General features: G+C 48.1%; 2 protein-coding genes across 10 annotated transcripts; one reads left to right on the forward strand and one right to left on the reverse strand.

Annotated features, from left to right (window-relative positions):
• LOC8085033 (probable WRKY transcription factor 3) lies at positions 289–14,176 on the forward strand. 7 transcript variants are annotated; one of them, XR_002455452.1, is made up of 6 exons: positions 333–586; positions 923–1,456; positions 1,531–1,593; positions 8,163–9,945; positions 10,062–10,116; positions 13,751–14,176. XR_002455452.1 is itself a non-coding variant. In XM_021465813.1 (5 exons), the coding sequence occupies exons 2-5, from the start codon at positions 987–989 to the stop codon at positions 8,511–8,513; spliced, it is 738 nt and encodes a 245-aa protein (XP_021321488.1). In that variant the 5' UTR covers positions 289–586; positions 923–986; the 3' UTR covers positions 8,514–8,663. The 7 variants fall into 7 exon arrangements, 1 of the variants encoding a protein (XP_021321488.1); XR_002455454.1 differs by having other exon boundaries at positions 8,166–9,945; XR_002455453.1 differs by lacking the exon at positions 13,751–14,176 and adding an exon at positions 10,254–10,543.
• Positions 1,578–6,735, reverse strand: LOC110437363 (nucleolin-like). 3 transcript variants are annotated; one of them, XR_002455458.1, is made up of 3 exons: positions 5,714–6,735; positions 5,263–5,393; positions 1,578–1,672 (listed from the first exon to the last, which is right to left on the reverse strand). XR_002455458.1 is itself a non-coding variant. In XM_021465816.1 (2 exons), exons 1-2 carry the CDS (start codon positions 6,330–6,332, stop codon positions 5,350–5,352), a joined length of 630 nt encoding a protein of 209 aa, XP_021321491.1. In that variant the 5' UTR covers positions 6,333–6,735; the 3' UTR covers positions 5,127–5,349. The 3 variants fall into 3 exon arrangements, 2 of the variants coding, with proteins under 2 accessions (XP_021321491.1, XP_021321490.1); XM_021465816.1 differs by lacking the exon at positions 1,578–1,672 and having other exon boundaries at positions 5,127–5,393; positions 5,747–6,735; XM_021465815.1 differs by lacking the exon at positions 1,578–1,672 and having other exon boundaries at positions 5,127–5,393.

An 18,872-nucleotide genomic window follows, 5' to 3' on the forward strand; every position in this document is an offset into this window, starting at 1 on the left:
GCCTGAACTCATCGAAAACCCGAAGCTTACAATAAGTAGTAAATGTCTCAATATGCATTTTTCTTACACACGCTACGGTCAGTATTTAACGGCCAAATGAAAGGGTATGGATCTTCACCGAACCACTTTAAAAGTTTAGGATCCAAAAATATAGATTGAGAGCATTGATGGACCTCTCAAAAGTTAATGAAACTTTGGCACATTTTATTCTTATAACTGAATATTCAGCTCTTCCCTAATACTCCAATATGCTGGGCAGCTGGCCGGTGATGACGTGGCCCTTTCAAGAATAAAGAATGGCTAATTTACAAATGAGGCTGCGGCACATTTTTTTTTGGAACGTTATTTATTTTGGAGAGAATAGCTAAATCCTTGTTTGTGGATCCTGTTTTTATATAACTTCTTGGAGTTGCCCCCCAACACTGTATTGTATTATTGTTTCCTGTCGTATTGTTTCAGATCCAAACACGCTATGCTGTTTCCAGCCATGTCATCTTTGCATAGACACCACCCAGCACCCACCCATCTTCCTACTTTCTTCGAACCAACCACTCGGATCAAAGCCATGCTGCACTACCCTTAACAGGTGATTGATCTGCTTCCTGTACCTGCCTATCGTTCGGCTCATAATCCCACAACAGTTTGTTCTACAGGGCCTAGGGGTGAATGAATGTTTTTTTTCATCTTTTGTGATTTCAGGATTATATTGAATTGATTTCGTAGTGCTTCACTTCTTAGTTCTTAACATGTATTTCCTTTTGTCTTCCTTATGTGCTTCACTTAATAAATTCTCAAGATTTCGTAACACTTGCTCCAAAGAAAAGATGTTTATTGCCCTTTGTCTTTTGGTAGGATTTAGAGATGTGTGCCTTGCTTAGCATGTGACTGAAAACCCAATTCTATCTGTACTTGATCCATGCAGGGTTTCTGAATTCGATAAACCACTCCCAGGAATAGTTGAAAATCGTCTAATCTTTTGGGAATTAATGGAGAACCAATCAGCTTACCCTCAGCATAGTATGGCTGATCAAGGGATTCGCCCTGTTCGGCTGGCTAATACTTTGCCATCTAATTCAGCAGATGACGGCTATATCTGGACGAATTTGGGTCTGCAGGAAAATTTTCTAGACTCAGACCGATTAGTCTGTTATAAATGCTCCGATGCAAACTGTATGGTCAAGAAATTGGTAAGGCTATCTGCAGATGGTCAGATTTTGGACATAGTTTACAAGGGATGCCACAATCACCACCGAAGAGATGCTCCAACTGGATACATACCAGCTGCTGACTCCCAATGCTATGTGCCATCTGAAATGTACGTAGCAGGGACTTCAATTCCTGACACTGAGGAAGGAGGTGAACAAGAACAACTTGGCAGTTCTAGTGACAGCGAGGAAGAGGATGATGGCGAACAAAGAGCTGATGGCCATGTTGCCGGTGCCAGCGTTACAGAAAGGTTCTGACTGAAAGCTGGTTACAAATTAATTTTTTAATTCATCTTTCGACATTTAATTCACTTTCACTTGACAGAAATGTGGTATCTCCAGCTGAAAGGCTCACTGTGCGAACCAGGAGCGGAACTTCTCACCGAAAGTATGCATCAATTTTGAACTGAACCTTCTCCTTCTGTCTGTCTTCTTCTAAGTTATCCATTCCCCTTTGTCCTTACTCTCTAAGTTTAAATAAACACACTATCAAGACATAGGATAAAGTAAAATGACTCATAGTTTGAAACGGAGGAAGTAATAGATCTGTCCAAACAGAAATTCTTTATGCAAGTATTTTTTTTTTGAAATGAAGATTGATGGGCATATGCAATTAATTAGGTCTCCCATTCTCTCTTCTTGGGGCCATGATATGCAATTCCTTTATGCATTCTTAATTAATGCTTTATGAAGCGATGAGTAAGCACAAGGCAAATAGTCGGACTGTATGAAGTGATCAGTGAATGCAATCATTGCTAAAAAAAATCTGTGATTCTATGTCATATTTTCAATGCATATGGATGGGGTTCGTCCTAGAGTTTTACAGTAAGTCACAAGAACCATATTGTTGCGATTTGGGGATTAGGAAGCTTCTGGTGGTGTGTTGGACACCCCACCCTCACTCTATTCATTTTGTTCCACTTTACATAAGAACCCTCTTACAAGTTTCTATTTACACCAACACTCCCCCTCAAGATGGGTTAAAGATATCTATCATGCCCATCTTGTTACAATTCAACTCCTTCTCACTAGGTCCTAAACCCTTAGTAAAACAGTCCACTAGTTGACTACGTGATTTTACGTACTCTAGCCTTAGAGCCCCACTATCAAGTTTTTCCTTAATGAAGAATCTGTCAATCTCAACATGCTTGGTGCGATCAAACTGGACTAGATTATTTGCAATATTGATTGCAGCAACATTGTCACAATGGAGCATCATGGTCTCATTCCTCAACACCCGCAACTCCTTCAACAAGTCTTTTAGCCACAACATCTCGCACAGGCTCAATGTCATTGCCCTGTATTCAGCCTCTGCAGTAGACCGCGCCACAACCGCTTGCTTCTTGTTGCGCCATGAGACAAGATTGCCTCCCACAAACACACAATAACCAGATGTGGACCTTCTGTCATCCCTGCTGCTTGCCCAATCTGCATCACAAAATCCCTCCAAATCCAAGTGCATGTTCTTCTTGAACCATAGCCCTCTCCCAGGTGTTCCTTTTAGATACCTCAATATTCTGTAGACCAATTCCATATGTCCTGTTCTAGGATCATGCATATACCTGCTTACCACACTCACTGCATATGAAATATCAGGTCTCGTATGGCACAGGTATATCAATCTTCCAACTAGCCTTTGATATGTTTCTTTGTTGACAGAATCTCCACACTCAGCACTAATTTGATGATTTCTATCAATAGGAGTGTTGCTCGGTCTGCATCCAAGCATCCCAGTCTCTGTCAACAGATCAAGGACATATTTCCTCTGAGAAAGAACTATCCCCTTAGGTGACCTAGCAATTTCAATCCCAAGGAAATACTTGAGTGGTCCGAGATCCTTCACCTCGAAGGCTTTTCCCAAATTCTCCTTCAAGCATCTGATTTCCTCCACATCATCTCCTGTAATCACAATATCATCCACATACACTGCCATAACGGTGATAAATGATCCCCTATGCTTATAGAAGACCGTATGATCACCATTGCATTAAGTGTAGCCCATACCACAGACTGCCCTCCTAAACCCGTCAAACCATGCCCTGGGTGATTGCTTTAATCCATAGAGCGACTTTTTTAGTCTACACACCTTGCCAACGGTTTGGTTGTTAGCAAACCCTGGTGGAATTTCCATATAGACTTCTTCCTGTAAGTCACCATGAAGAAATGCATTCTTCACATCCATCTGATGTAGAGGCCAACCAAAGTTAACTGCACAGGAGATTAGGGTCCTAACAGTACCCGTTTTTGCCACAGGAGCAAAGGTCTCATCATAGTCAATGCCATATGTTTGACTATACCCTTTTGCAACCAACCTTGCCTTGTATCTGTCCACCTCTCCTTTTGGGTTTTGCTTCACAGTGAAGACCCACTTACACCCCACAACTCTCTTCCCCTTTGGAAGTGAGACTAACTCCCATGTCTTGTTCTTCTGAAGAGCATGTATCTCTTCCTCCATTGCTGCCTTCCACTTGTGGTCCTGTTTTGCACACTTCCAGTCCTTTGGAATCGGCACTGTTTGTAAAGATGCAATAAAAGCTCTATATGCAGGTGAAAGACGAGAGTATGAGAGGAAGTTGGCAATGTCATGATCTATACTAAGATGCCCAAATCCGTATTGAATAGGAGGTTTTCCAAAATTAGATCTAGTTTCTCTACTTTGTGCAAGGGATAACTCTACATGCTTAGGAGTAGGAGAGACATTACCGGTTGATCTAGATTGGGTTGAGGAGCTCAATGGAGAGAGGTCCGAGGAGAGATTTGGGACTGGTGAAACAGGCTGTTGTGGCTGTGATGTACCAACTTGCTCCCCCTGACTCCTAAATCGTCTCCTTTGATACACAATTGGCTCCTTCTCAGCTGTTCGCTCCCCTGACTCCTGAACCATCTCCTTTGATCCACCGTTGGCTCTTTTGCAACTATCCCCCTGACTCCTGACTCCTTTGATCCACCGTTCTCTTCACTACCTTCATCGATTGTCTCTACATTCCCATCACCAACTACCTCACCACCAACTATTTCTTCGTCTTCACATTCCCCATTCCTCACACCCACACTATTATCCTCTTCAGTTCCAGACCTATCCATTGGACACAGGATGATACCAACAATCACCTCCTCTTGAGTGTCAGCTCCTTCATTCTCCCCCTCTCTACTGTCACTCTCAGTGACTAAAGAGAATTCTTCCAAGAATGGATCAAGATCCCATGGTTTTACATAGTATGGTTCAAGCTCACGAAAAGTCACATCCATACTCACAAACAATTTCCTTCCGATAGGGTCCCAACACTTGTAACCCCTTTGTGTAGAGGAGTATCCAATAAAAAACACTTTATTGCTCGTGGGTCTAACTTGCCAACTGAAGGTCTATGATCCCTGACAAAGCAAACACAACCAAATATCTTGGGGGCTACCTTGAATCCCAATCGCCCTAATAAAAGTTCAGCTGGGGATTTCATTCCAAGAATCCTAGATGGCAATACGATTGATTAAGTATGCTGCAGTCAACACTGCCTCACTCTAGAGATACTTAGGCACATTCATTTGAAACATTAGAGATCTTGCCACCTCCAACAAATGCCTCTTTTTCCTTTCAGCCACGCCATTTTGTGCTGGGGTATTAGGACATGTGGTTTGGCGGAGAATGCCATGACTTGATAGGTATGCTGCAAAATCATTGTTCACATATTCCTTTCTATTATCAGTGCGGATAATTCCAATCCTAGCATTAAACTGATTGACAACCAGATTGTGGAAGTCTTGGAAACATCGAAGTACTTTATGCTTACCCCTAAGCATGTAGATCCATGTCATATGAGTATGGCAGTCAATAAAGGTGACAAACCACTTAAACTCACTTAATGATGTAACTGAGCAAGGAACCCAAACATGAGAATGTATCATCATAAAGGGTTCACAACTACGAAGACCAATACTAGGATAGGTTGACCTTGTATGTTTCCCAAGTTCACATGCATCACACACAAGTTTGTTTCTGTCCACACCCTTAAACATAGCAGGATAGAGTTTATTTAAACTTTCAAAGGGCACATGTCCTAACCGACAATGAAGCAAGTAGATCTCCTGCTCCTGTGCTCCAACAACTGCTGCCAATGCTGAGTTCTGCTGATAGATAATCCACAACCCATTACGCCTTATTCCAGTCCCAATCACTCTCCCCGCCCCCTTCTCCTGGAAAATACAAAGGTTTTCATCATATGTAACGATGCATTTAAATTGATCAACCAATGAACTAACAGAGAGGAGGTTGACTGGGAAAGAAGGGACATGCAAGACAGATGATAAGTAAAGTGATGGGGTGCACTCTACAGATCCTACACCATGAATGGGTTGAGATGTGCCATCGGCAGTTTGAATAGTTTTAGAATATGAGTGTGGAGTGTATGTTTTAAAAGAACTAGATATGCCTGTGACATGCTTGGATGCTCCTGAATCAATGACCCATTCTATGTCATGCCTATATGTGGATGCAAGTGCCTGTGCCTTAGTACCTTTGCCCAAATGGGCATAGTTGGCAAAGTTACCAAAGTGACTGGTGGTGGCAATCATAGGACCATCTGAGGTGGTTTTGGAAATTTCAGCTCCTTTCATCTTTTGCCATTCTTCCCATTGCTTGACTTGCTCCTCAGTTAGTGTGACAGATGGAAGATCTCCTGTGGTAGTAGTAGTGATCTGAGAACCACTCTCCCAGGCAGCAACATTGACCTGAGTACCTCCACGGCCTCTGCCACGTCCTCCACCACGACCACCACGACTTCCTTGGTCACCACGAGCACCACCACGACCTCCACGACTTCCACTTCTACCACCATAGCTCTTGGGAAGGGGACAATTATAGCTCAAGTGTCCCTCCTCTCCACAATTGTAGCACTTTCTCTCTGCCACTGAGGTATAGGCCGATTTTACAGGATTGTTACCACTCATCATCCTCAGTCTGCTCTCTTCAATAACCATGGCTGATACAGCCTCCTCCATGGTAGGGAGACTCTCCTGGTGGCAAAACGCAGTCCTTCTGCTCTCAAACTCAGGATCTAGGTTCTTCAGAAAATGAGTCACCCTCCTGTCCTCAATCCACTTCTGAACCTCATGGGCATCCTGTGGATCTCTCATGTTGAGTGGAGCATAGTGATCCAACTCTCCCCACAAGTACTGTAACTCACTCGCATATTGCTCCACTGATCTTCCTGCTTGTTTCACTGCATCGGCCTTGTTCTAAATCTCCATCATCACCATTACATTTCTCTGCTTGGAATATCTGTTACTCAGAGTTTTCCATATTTGTGCTGCAGTGTGCATAGCTTCCACCACTTTACTAACCGATGGTGACATGGATGACAGTAACCATGCCACTATGGTAGAGTTTGTTGTGTGCCATGCCCTCCATTCAGAGCTCAGCTTGTTAGCTGGCTCAACACAATCCTCCCTCGAATAGTTCTCTACCCCCTTTCCTCCTAGTATCACCTGCACTCTTCTAGCCCAACTCAAATAATTCTTACTTCCTTCTAACTTCACATCATTTGGAATGAGCTCCAATTTGAGCTCACGCACCTCCCTAGGACCAATCAGATTCATCTCTATAAGCCCCTGAATCATCGATTTTATCTTCTCTTTCAACTCAGTCTTAGTAACTAGTGATTCACCTTCACTGTTACCCTCACTATCTCCTGGCTTCCCTATCTCTTTTTCTGCATCCATCTTCCTCCCCAAATCTGTCTCTCCACAAGTCTAAATCACTTCAGTACACACAAGTAACAAGGGCCTCCACCTTCACTTACAGAGCAACAGCAGCAGCAGGTCCTCGGTCTTGTCAAGCTTCAGAGCTTCACCCAGAACTCCCTCAAACTTCTCCTCAACTCTTCCTCCCTCTTCTTCTCGCCAGCACACGGTGCACAGGGCACCACTGGGGCAGCCGGCTGCCCAAGCAAGCTGGCCGCTCGTGCCCACGCCCGCTTGCGTCACCCGCGCCCGCGCAGCTCTCGCTCGCCGGTTACCGAGCGCGCTGGCCGCTCGCGCCCGCTCTCGCCTGCGCCGGCCCGCGCCCGCACAGCTGTGCCCGCCGGTTGCCGAGCGCTCTAGCCGCTCGCGCCCAAACTCGCCTGTGTCGGCCCGCGCCCCCTTTCGAGGCAGCACCTCCGATGAGCCAGCAGCGCTCCAAGTCCGCCCACAGCAGACCACGCGAGCCTGTGCCGCGCGCCGAGTCTGCCCGCGCTTCACGCCCGCGGCCGCACGCCGCCACCGCAGGTACGGTCCTCGCTGCTAACCCTAGCTCCTCTGGCTCTGGATACCATGTTGCGATTTGGGGATTAGGAAGCTTCTGGTGGTGTGTTGGACACTCCACCCTCACTCTATTCATTTTGTTCCACTTTACATAAGAACCCTCTTACAAGTTTCTATTTACACCAACACATATTGTATTGGATTTACTCTGTAACCTGGATCATTTTTTGTCTTGTTCTTGGTGTTCCTAGGGTTCAAAATTTCACTAAACTTTTGTGAGTTTCAGTAATTTTGGGGGAGGCTGAAAGGAAAAATCCAAAATTTTGTATTGCACCTTATAACAAATATATAACTCTAGACTCATATTTCCTATTGTTTATGTTGCATATTCTTCTACTCAATAGATGTGTAGCCATAAATTATGCTAATACCTTATTTAGATCTAAAAGTTTTAGAAAATTATCATTTGTTGAATTCTAAAACAAATTCGACAAAATTTCACATATTTCAGGGATGGCCTAAAAATTTTAAATACCAAAATTGAAAATGGGTCTGCTTATATGGTTCAGTTTAAATTTAGATTTCTTTTTGTCACTCATCTAACAGCAAGCGTTTTTCGTTGTTTTCATAACTCTGATTCCTATACATGACAGCAAATTTTCTCCTGGACCTTACACTAACTGGTATTCGTAATGTCATTTCTCTGATACCGGTGAAAAAAAGAAGACCGAAGTCGAAAGTGTGGGAGGACTTTACAAAAGTTTTTAGAGATGGAAAACTTGGAGCAGCAGTCTGTAAACATTGTGAAAGCTCCCTTAGTGCAAAAACTACAGGAGGAACAAGCCATCTGAGACGACATCTGAAGACCTGTCCTGCACGACCTGCAACAGATCAGGTGCAGCTGCGATGGTCATATTCACATCCCGATTCATCTGTTGAGAAGAACCCAACTTTTGATCAAGATAAATCTCTTGAATTGCTTACTAAGGCTTTAGTCTCCAACCTTTGCTCCTTTTCATTGACAAGCTGTACAAATTATAGGCAATTTTTGGCTGGAATCTGTCCTACTTATGACATGGTATCGGAATATGCTATTCAAGAGAAGTTTCTCAGTATTTTTCAGAACCAAAAGCTGAAGCTGAAGGATGAAATATCACTTGCACCTGGGGGATGTTTCCTGACACTAGCAAAGTGGGTCCTTGGAACTAACTACTTCATATGTGTGACGGCACATTTTATTGACAAAGAATGGAACATGATTAGAAGAATCATTAGTTGTAGCTTTGCAGGGTCTAAGGAGGAAAGCATGGATGCTTATATTAGCATGTTTCCCGATTTTCAGTCTTACCAAAGTTTGAGTAACAGCTGGAATGAGTATGATGAGGATGCAGAACCTGACGCAAAAATAATAATAAAAGAAGTAATCCAAAGTTGGAGTCTGGACGGGAAGCTTATAGGAATTTCATTCCCCGTGTCATTATTTGATACAGATATATCGGGCTTGCAGAAGAATCTTACAGAACATAATTATCTTGTCAGAAACAACTTACTAAGTTTACCTTGCATAAGAGAATTACTCGGTGTTTTTATTTATTTTTACAGCAGTGCGTTTGTCCAAAACCTAAGTAAGGACTGGTTTAAGTACATGACATGCTCCCCACTGCGTACGGAAAAATACAAAGAAATCCTTCTGCAGCTGCAAATAAACCGACCCACTTTTGGTTCCCAGAAATGGTACTTGGCTTTCTACTCTCTGGAGGCTGCTCTGCAATTTAACAAGGTCTTTCCAAACCCTGAGCTGATAGATTCAAAAACTTATCCATCTAGGCCATCTGATGAGAGAGTACAGCATACAGAGGATTATTGTAATATTGCAAGGCTGGTTTATGATGCTATTCAAGTGGCATCCAGGTCCAGCCCAAGCAATGCGACATTGAATTCAAATTTTCACACAATTTGGAACTTGAAGATAGCTCTGACGAGGTCATCTGAAATGGCAAAGAAACAATTTTACCATGGTAAGTTAGATGAGCTTTGGGAGAAATGGTACCTGTGGCTATCTTTGGCTGTCGTTCTAGACCCAAGATATAAAATCAGGTTTCTTGATCGTTCCTTCAAAGAAGCTTTTGGTAGTAATGCTAACAAGTACATGCTCGAAGTGCGTGCAAAGATTTGTGAGCTTTTTTTTCGGTACTCTATTCACGCTGATCAGCAGGGTGGTGAGTGCTCGAATGACAGCAACACTGAGAGCTTAACCGCTACCTTGAAGGGGAATGTCTTCCTGAAAATGTTCCTTTCAATATTCTGAAATGGTGGAAGGGCAATGCTTTGATGTATCCAACTCTTGCATTGTTGGCACGCGACATCTTAAGTATACCTGCATGTGTGGTCTCCTCTGAATCTGCATTCGATGAAACTGATGAACGGGTGAGTCTTTTCAATCGAAAACTGAGTCCTGAAGTAGTTGAAGCCCTCATCTGCACCCAAGATTGGCTCAAATCTTCAGGTACAAGTACAACTAGCTCCTCATCTTTCGAAGTGTTATGGATCTCTTTCATTTATGGCGGACAGAAACCAAGAACCTGTAACTTTAATGTTCTTCTTTATTTCTCATCTCAACAGAAACAAATGACGAAGTCCGTGGAAACACAAACATGCCAGCTTAATGCATGGCAAGGTATGCTTCCCATATATATGTCTTCTTTTCTCTTCCATGTATAGGTTCTAAAGTCGATTGAAATTATAAACCTCTCGCAAATGACACTTTGTCTTTTGTTTTTGTCACAACTGATAACCCATTTTCTCGTCCCTCAGTTGGCATCCCCCAAATGAACATGTGCATGCACCCAACATAAGACTTAAGACATACAGGTCAATTTCCACTACTTTTTCCGTTTTCTCAGAGAAGCCCCCAGTATATTGGAAGTCAGCCACCAATTAGCAGTTGGATCAGTTGCTAGTCAGATCTTTTTGGAATTTTTTGTTCTTCTAGTACAGATCTTAAGTCACCTTTCCATCTTTTTCATCTGTATCTACCAAATAATTCTCAGCATTGAAACAGAGACAAAAGACCTGATATTTGAATTGGGAAAATATCATTATTAGTCCCAAGTCAATTAAATTATTTGAAGAATTCATTTTCATTGTTCAACGTTGCATGAAGTTTCAATTGGTCTCTTGCATTTCCTCTTTTTCTGTCATGTTCAAACAAGTCTACACTAGGCGCCATAGGGCCCGAGATGTGCGCAGGGCCCAGGAACGCGCGGCTGTGCGCGCGGCCAGCAGCCAGGGGGCGCCCTCCAGCAGTGGCTAGGAGGGAAAGTAGGAAATATATTAGCTATTTTGGTTAGTCCTTAATTAGTGGAGTTTGTTACTCCTTTTGGTTGAGCCGGAGGCTACATATATCTTGTAACCAGACACTTGGCAATGAAGAAAGAATTACCATCTAATCTCTCTCCCTCTCTTCTACCTAAGCCGGCGGCTGGGGGCATAACCCACCGACGAGGAGCGGCGGCAAGGGGGTATAACCCTGCCGGCCACCACGGACAGCGGCTACGACCTACGTAGCCGAGGTCCTCCTACCCTGGGGCTCACTGCCCTTGACAACCTGGTATCCGAGAGCCGTCGATCCTCTTCCTCCCACCACTCCCAGCCCTCCATAGCCGCCTCACCACCCTTCCAGCCACCACCACCATCCCCTTCTTCTCCGTCCACAGCCACGTCCGCGTTGCCAAACATGGGTGACGCCAATCAGCCCACCATGGCCGACATGATGCAGATGCTCCAGACCCTGACCACCAACATGTCCAAGATGCAATCCGACATGGCGGGCGTGCAGGCAAAGCTCAGCTCGACGTCCGAGTCCAGCAACCACCACGACGGCCAGCATCACACGGATCGCCCCCCGCGGTTCCAGAAGATGGATTTTCCGCGCTACGACGGTAAATCCGACCCACTGATTTTCATTAATCGGTGTGAGTCGTATTTTCGCCAGCAACGCACCATGCCGGAGGAGAAGGTGTGGATGGCGTCATACAATCTGGAGGACGTGGCCCAACTGTGGTTCATCCAACTCCAGGAGGACGAGGGCACACCGCCATGGGGGCGCTTCAAGGAGCTCCTGAACCTTCGCTTTGGCCCGGTGCTGCGGTCCGCTCCGCTGTTCGAGCTCTCCGAGTGCCGCCGCACGGGGTCGGTCGAGGAGTACTCCAACCGCTTCCAGGCGCTCCTCCCTCGCGCGGGCCGCCTCGAGGAGGGCCAGCGGGTGCAGCTCTACACCGGCGGGTTGCTGCCACCGCTCAGCCACCAAGTGCGCATCCACGCGCCCGAAACACTGGCGGCGGCCATGAGCTTGGCGCGGGCCCTGGAACTCGTCGAACTGGATCGCCTCAACTCCACCCACGTCAAGACTGTGCCGCGCGCGCCAGGGCCACCGCCTGCACAGCGCCCAGGCGTCCTGGCAGCCCTACCAGCGCCCGTCGCCCCGGCCCCGGCACTCCAGGCGCTGCCAGCTCCCCAGGTGCAACCCCTGGCCCTACCGGCGCCACCACCAAAGACCGGGGGCAAGCGCCTCTCCATGGAGGAGCAGGCAGAACGGCGTAAACTCGGGCTTTGCTACAACTGCAATGAGCCCTACTCCCGCGGCCACAACAGAGTATGCCGCCGCATCTTCTACATCGACGGGTCGTGCTGGATGAGGAGGTACCCGAGGAGGAGGCGCCGGTCTACTCTCTACACGCCGTCGCCGGCGTCCCTGTGTGCGGCACCCTCCAGCTTGAGGTGCAGGTGGGCGCGGCCACACTGCTCGCCCTTATCGACACGGGCTCAACCCACTGCTTCATCGGCGAAGCAGCCGCGCAGCGGGCTGGCCTGCCGGTCGAGCCTCGGCCTCGGCTCACGGCGACCGTGGCCAATGGCGAACGCATCTCCTGCCCGGGCGTTCTGCGCCAAGCGCCCATTGTCATCGACAGCCGGGCGTTCGCGGTCGACTTATACATCATGCCCCTGGCCGGATATGACTTGGTGCTAGGCAACCAGTGGCTGGCGACTTTGGGCGATATTATCTGGAATGTGGCTGCAGGGACCATGGCGTTCAAAATGGCAGACCAGCAGGTCTGCTGGCGCAGCGTCGCTCCACCAACACCACCGCGCCTCCACTCTACTTCAGTGGCCGAGCCCCTCCTGGAGGAGCTGCTCGCCGCGTTCGCCGACGTGTTTGCGGAGCCGCGGGGCCTTCCTCCAGCGCGTGGCCGCGCACACCGCATCCTCCTCAAGCCCGGCACCGAGCCGGTGGCAGTGCGGCCCTATCGGTACCCGGCCGCCCACAAGACGGAGCTGGAGCAGCAGTGCGCGACCATGATCGCGAACGGCATCGTCCGGCGCAGCGAGTCTGCCTTCTCGTCGCCGGTCCTCCTCGTCAAGAAGCCGGACGCCTCCTGGAGATTCTGCGTCGACTACCGCGCCCTCAACGCGGTCACGGTGAAGGATGCGTTCCCTATCCCCGTCGTCGACGAGCTTTTGGATGAGCTCCACGGCGCCAAGTACTTCACCAAGCTCGACTTGCGCTCGGGGTACCACCAAGTGCGCATGAGGCCGGAGGACGTACACAAGACGGCGTTCCGCACCCACGACGGCCTATATGAGTTCCTGGTGATGCCGTTCGGCCTCTGCAACGCCCCGGCAACATTTCAGGCCCTCATGAACGACGTCTTGAGGCCTTTCCTCCGCCGGTTTGTCCTTGTTTTCTTTGATGATATTTTGATCTACAGCAAGTCCTGGGCCGACCACCTCCGACACCTCCGGGCCGTCCTCAGCGAGCTCCGTCAGCACACCCTCTTAATTAGTGGAGTTTGTTACTCCTTTTGGTTGAGCCGGAGGCTACATATATCTTGTAACCAGACACTTGGCAATGAAGAAAGAATTACCATCTAATCTCTCTCCCTCTCTTCTACCTAAGCCGGCGGCTGGGGGCATAACCCACCGACGAGGAGCGGCGGCAAGGGGGTATAACCCTGCCGGCCACCACGGACAGCGGCTACGACCTACGTAGCCGAGGTCCTCCTACCCTGGGGCTCACTGCCCTTGACATTTTCATAATTAATGTACTAGAAATAATTAGGGTGAATACCATTCTCTATGTAGCCACATTCCAATACTCATATTAGAATCTCCATCTAGCCTCGCATACATGTCTCATGGAAGGTTAAAAAAAAAACATGCGGGTAGAGAAAATTTCCCTCCTGTTGTTAAATGTTTCAATATAGATTTGATGCCATTTTGATTAATTAGTTCTGTGATTTGTGTTTAAACAGTTCCTTCAGTTTTTTCATTGGTTCAACAAGAAGTGAAGAGTGGTTTCGGCCTCATTTGCACCTTTACCTATCTCATTATAATGCATCAGTGTTGGGTGACGCCTCGACAGAAGGCGAACTGCCCATGGTTTGTAATAACTTATTTGTTTTACTGCATTCACTGTGAAAATATAAACAACACTTTCCTGTTTAGTAATTATTGTGCAGTACGGAGGTGTACTAGAGTTATAGACTCATATGTACTAGTGTGACATTTAATTTGGTTCAAGTTTATTGAAAAATATGTCATCTGCACCTTTACCTATCTCATTATAATGCATCAGCGTTGGGTGATGCCGTGACAGAAGGCAAACTGCCCATGGTTTGTAATAACTTAATTGTTTTGCTGCATTCACCATGAAAATATGAACAATACTTGCTTGTTTAGTGATTGTGCAGTATGGAGATGTACTAGTGTGATATATACTCCTATGTACCAATGAAAAATATGGAGAATATTTGTCCATTAAGTCAGCACTAAAAATATGGAATGAATAACATTTGATCGGTTGAAACATATTTATACAAACTTAACTCACTTTAGTTTTATTTATTTGTCCGACAGGCTCTAGATGACAAGTTTTTTGTTTTAGATGACAGATAGCAAATCAAAATGAGCTTCTACAGTTGATGGAAAAAATATATTCTCTTCATCAAGACACTTTCCTATAAGTCAGCCGTGAGTAAGAATTCAGGTGACAGTGTCAGACTACTAAAGGGTAAATGTGGACTGGACATACATGTGATCTTGTCAAGGGCCTCAAACCCTAGGATAGCACGACCCCGACTACGTAGTTCGTAGTCGCGATCCGTCTTCTCCCGCGAGGTTTAGCTCTCCGCTGTAGGCTTAGGTGAACAGGAGGGAGAGATAGATTTTGGATAATAGATGCTTAATCCCAAACAGTTCCTGGTTACAAGATAAATAGGCCGGTGGCCAACAACCTAAGCAACAACCTTTTGGAAATAACTAATTATAGAAATAAACCCTCCTAAAATTATGGTCCTGCCAACTAGCCACTAATCACGGCCCTGCTTGCCTCCTGCACGCTGCCTGCCTCCTGTGCGTTACCAGCAGCCCGGGCCGCGGCTCTCCTGATGTCCCTGGCTTTCTGGCGGCACCCGTAGTGTTGGCCCCACATGACATCTCTCCCCCCCCCCTCAAGATCCAGCTTGTCCTCGAGCTGAAACGCCGGATACCTGTCACGAAAGTCATCGAGGTCCTCCCAGGTAGCCGAAGAACCCAGTTCACCGCGCCGTGAACCAACACTTGGCGGGCGCCGCGCGCCAGCCGAGCTTGCTGGACCCTTTCCGGCTCAGGAACCACCACGCCATGGTGGATATCAGGCAGCAGGGGAGGAATAGCCGGAGGCGTGCCAACAAACTTCTTGAGAGTGCTCACATGAAATACGTCGTGAATGCGAGCCTGTGGGGCAGCTCAAGTCGCACAGCGGCCTCATTGACGAGCTGCACGACCCGATACGGTCCCAGATAGCGAGCCTTGAGTTTGCCGACCGAGGACTGGGACAGGGAGGACGGGGGCTGTTGGCGCATACGCAGGAACGCCTAGTCACCCACTGTATACGAGACCTGACGGTGGCGCTTGTCATAGTGCCGGCGCTGTACAACTTGCGTCTGTTCGAGCCGATGGCGGACATCTACGAGAAATGCCTCGCGCTCCTCCATGTCGCGGGCGACCGCCACGACGCGCGTCTCACCCAGCTCATACGAGCGGATGGACGGCGGGTCACGCCCATACACCACACAGAATGGTCTCCTGAAGCGACGGCTGGTAGGCGGTGTACGAGTGGGCGAGGGTGATGAAGTGGCAGTACTTGCTGAAACGATCAACGACGGAGAGGATCACTGACTTGCCGTTGACCCGGGGAAGCGCCTCAATGAAGTCAAGGCCGATATCCGCCCACACTACCGTGGGGATGGGCAGCGGCATCAAGAGGCCAGCGGGGTTGAGGTGCTCTGATTTGTACCGTTGACAAGTGATGCATGCGCGCACGAAGTCCTGTACCAAACGACGCATATTGGGAAAATGAAAGTCACGACGAATGCGGTGTAGGGTACGCTGAACGCCCTCATGGCCATCGTCGTGCACCAATGCAATGCTCTCCTGCAATCGCCGTGATGATGGGGGTATGTAGAGACGCCCCTCGTAGAGCAGCATGCCGTCAGCCACGGTCTAGGGCGCGGCGCGGGTCCCTGCGCGGACCTCGGCGTGGATCGCCACCAAGGCGGGGTCGATGGCTTGAGCGTGGCGCAGCCGGTCGATGAAGTCGAAGCGCGGCACCGAAACCGCATGGAGACCGCCCGTGCTTTCCTCGTCGTAGTCGCGGCGGGAGAGCGCATCTGCCACGACGTTGGATGCCCCTGACTTGTATTCGACGGAGAAGTCGAAGCCGAGGAGCTTCCCGACCCAGTGGTACTGTAGAATGGTGGTGAGGCGCTGATCGAGCAGGAACTTGAGACTATAGTGGTCTGTCTTCACTAGGAAGCGCCAACCCCACAAATATGGCCTCCAGTGCCGCACTGCGAGCACCAAGCCGATGAGCTCCCGCTCGTAGGCGGCGAGGGAGCGGTGTCGAGGCGCCACCGGCTTCCTGAAATAGGCGATGGGGTGTCCCTCCTAGAGCGGACCGCCCCGAAGCCACATGTGGAGGCGTCGCACTCCACGATGAAGGATTTGGTGAAGTCCGGCAAGGCCAAGACCGGCGCCGACATCACGACGGCCTTGAGAGCACCGAAGGCTATCTTGGCGTCCGTGTTCCACGCGAATCCCTCCTTTTTTAGAGAGCCGTGAGGGGAGCTCCGATGGCGCCGTAGTTGTGGACGAACTTCCTGTAGTAGCCGATCAGCCCGAGGAAGCCGCGCACGGCACGTGTGAAAGCCCAAGTTTGGTTTTGGTAATTAATGACACCAAGTAGCTGATGTCTTGTTTTTAAGTGATTTGAGTTAGGCATAGCAACACATGTGATGAAGGTGCATGGTGGCATGGAAAGGTGGCCACATGATCACAAAGGAATGAAACATGAAGTGAAGATCATGGTGATAGATGAGGAGCAAAGTTATCAAGGCAAAGGTATAAACATAGAGTTTTACTTTTGCCGGTCTAAGTTGAGTAGAGAAGTGATTGACCGGATTTAGGATAGATAGCCGACTATCAAGAGGGGAAATCACGGTCATCTCTCGAATCAAGTGCTACTAGGTCCATATCTTGAGCATATGCATTAGGATCTAGTAAAGTGCTAACTTAACTCTTTTGATGAAAATGTTTGTGAAAAGCTAACACACATGCACTTTGGTGGTGAATACTTGTTAGTGTTAGCACATTTGCAAAGGAGGTGGAGTTCCTAGGGTTGAGAGGGGTTTGGGTTCGGTGCTTTTGAGAAAATTAAGTGTATATTTTCTATTGCGCCGGTGGAAAATTTGGAGAAGTTATGGGAATGTTTCTCATCGAGAAACACTCACCGGACGCAGTGTGTGGAGGCACCGGACGCTGGCCTTAGTGTCCGGTGTGCTGTCAGTGCTTGGCCCTGTTAGGGTTGAGCACCGGACGTACTGCACCGGACACAAGGTGTTCCCTGTTCATGTGTCCGGTGTGGCCTGACTTAAACAGAGGGCGTCTGTCTGAGAGCACCAGACGCTCTGAGTACGTCCGGTGGTGTGCATCCGGTGTGAGGGCATCTTGCAACTCTCTCTGTGCACGAGTCCGGTGAGCACAGGACCGTCCGGTGCTCCGAGTCCGGTGAGGTCGCGGTTTGCAGAACTCTCTGCGTACGAGACCGGTGAGTACCGGACGTGTTCGGTGCTCACTTGGTCATGTCCGGTGGTCCACAGGTGACCGTTAGAGTTTGACGCGCGAGATTCAAAGGAGGACACGTGGCCAACCCTAGAGCACCGGACGCAGGGGGTCGAGCGTCCGGTGTACCCTGCTGAGCGTCCGGTGCCCCCAATTTCAGCCCAGTGAAAGTGCCCAACGGCTCTTTTACTGAGGGGGCTTATAAATAGAAGGTGGCCGGCTTTGGGAGGTTCACTCTTGCACATTTTGATTACTTGAGGCATACATTGAGCTAGAGAACACTCCTTCCACTCATCTACTTGCTTGATTGCTAATCCTAGTGAGATTGAGTGAGATTCAAGTGCATTGCTTTGAGAGTTGCATTTAGTGGCACTTGATTCTTTAGTTTGCTGCGGATTTCTTGTTGCTCTTGGGTGTTTTCCGACATCCTAGACGGCTTGGAGCAGCGGTGGTGTTGAGCTCGTGATTGGAGATTATTTCGAGCCTCACCAAATGATTTGTGAGGCGTTCTTGAGCCTTCCCCGCTGGAGATCGCAATTGGCTACTCTAGTGGATTGCTCGTGGCTTGGAGGATCCTCATCTTGTGAGTGGATGTGCGGCACCCGCTGAGGGTTTGGCTTTGAATTGCCAATTAGCTCGTGATCCATCAAGTGGGTGTATCGCCACAACGAGGAGTAGCTTGTCGGGAAGCAAGTGAACCTTGGTAAAAAATCTTGTGTCATCTCTTGCCGAGATCTCTCTTGTGATTGTGTACGTGATTGATTGGATATATCTCATCTCTACAACGTCGGTATAACAATCACTCTCTTCTCTTTACATACTTGCCTACCTTGTTAGTTTAGCTAGTGTAGCTTAGTTCTTGTTAGTATAGAGTTGTTGTGTAGCCTTCTTTAGTTGTTGTGTTTTAGTGTTTAGCCTTCTTGCTAGACTTGTGTAGGTGATTTGCATAGCTTAGTTGTGCTAGTGCTAGAATAGCTTCGTCACTTATTTTACTAATCAACTTGTCTAGTTGAGTTTGTAGAGAAATTGAAATAGGCTATTCACCCCCCCCCCCCCCCGCCTCTAGCCATTTGGACCTTACAAGGTGCTGAACGTGGGCGCAGCCAGTCGTGGATGGCTTGGACCTTGGCGGGATCCAGGGCGACGCCCGACGCCGAAATGATGTGGCCGAGGTACACGACGGAGTCGACGCTGAAGGAACACTTGGACCGCTTCACGAACAAGCGGTGCTAGCGGAGTAGGGAGCCCATGAAGTGTTGTAGATCAAGATGTCGT

This window comes from Sorghum bicolor, chromosome 7 (assembly GCF_000003195.3).
Source record: "Sorghum bicolor cultivar BTx623 chromosome 7, Sorghum_bicolor_NCBIv3, whole genome shotgun sequence".
Classification (NCBI taxonomy): Eukaryota; Viridiplantae; Streptophyta; class Magnoliopsida; order Poales; family Poaceae; genus Sorghum; species Sorghum bicolor.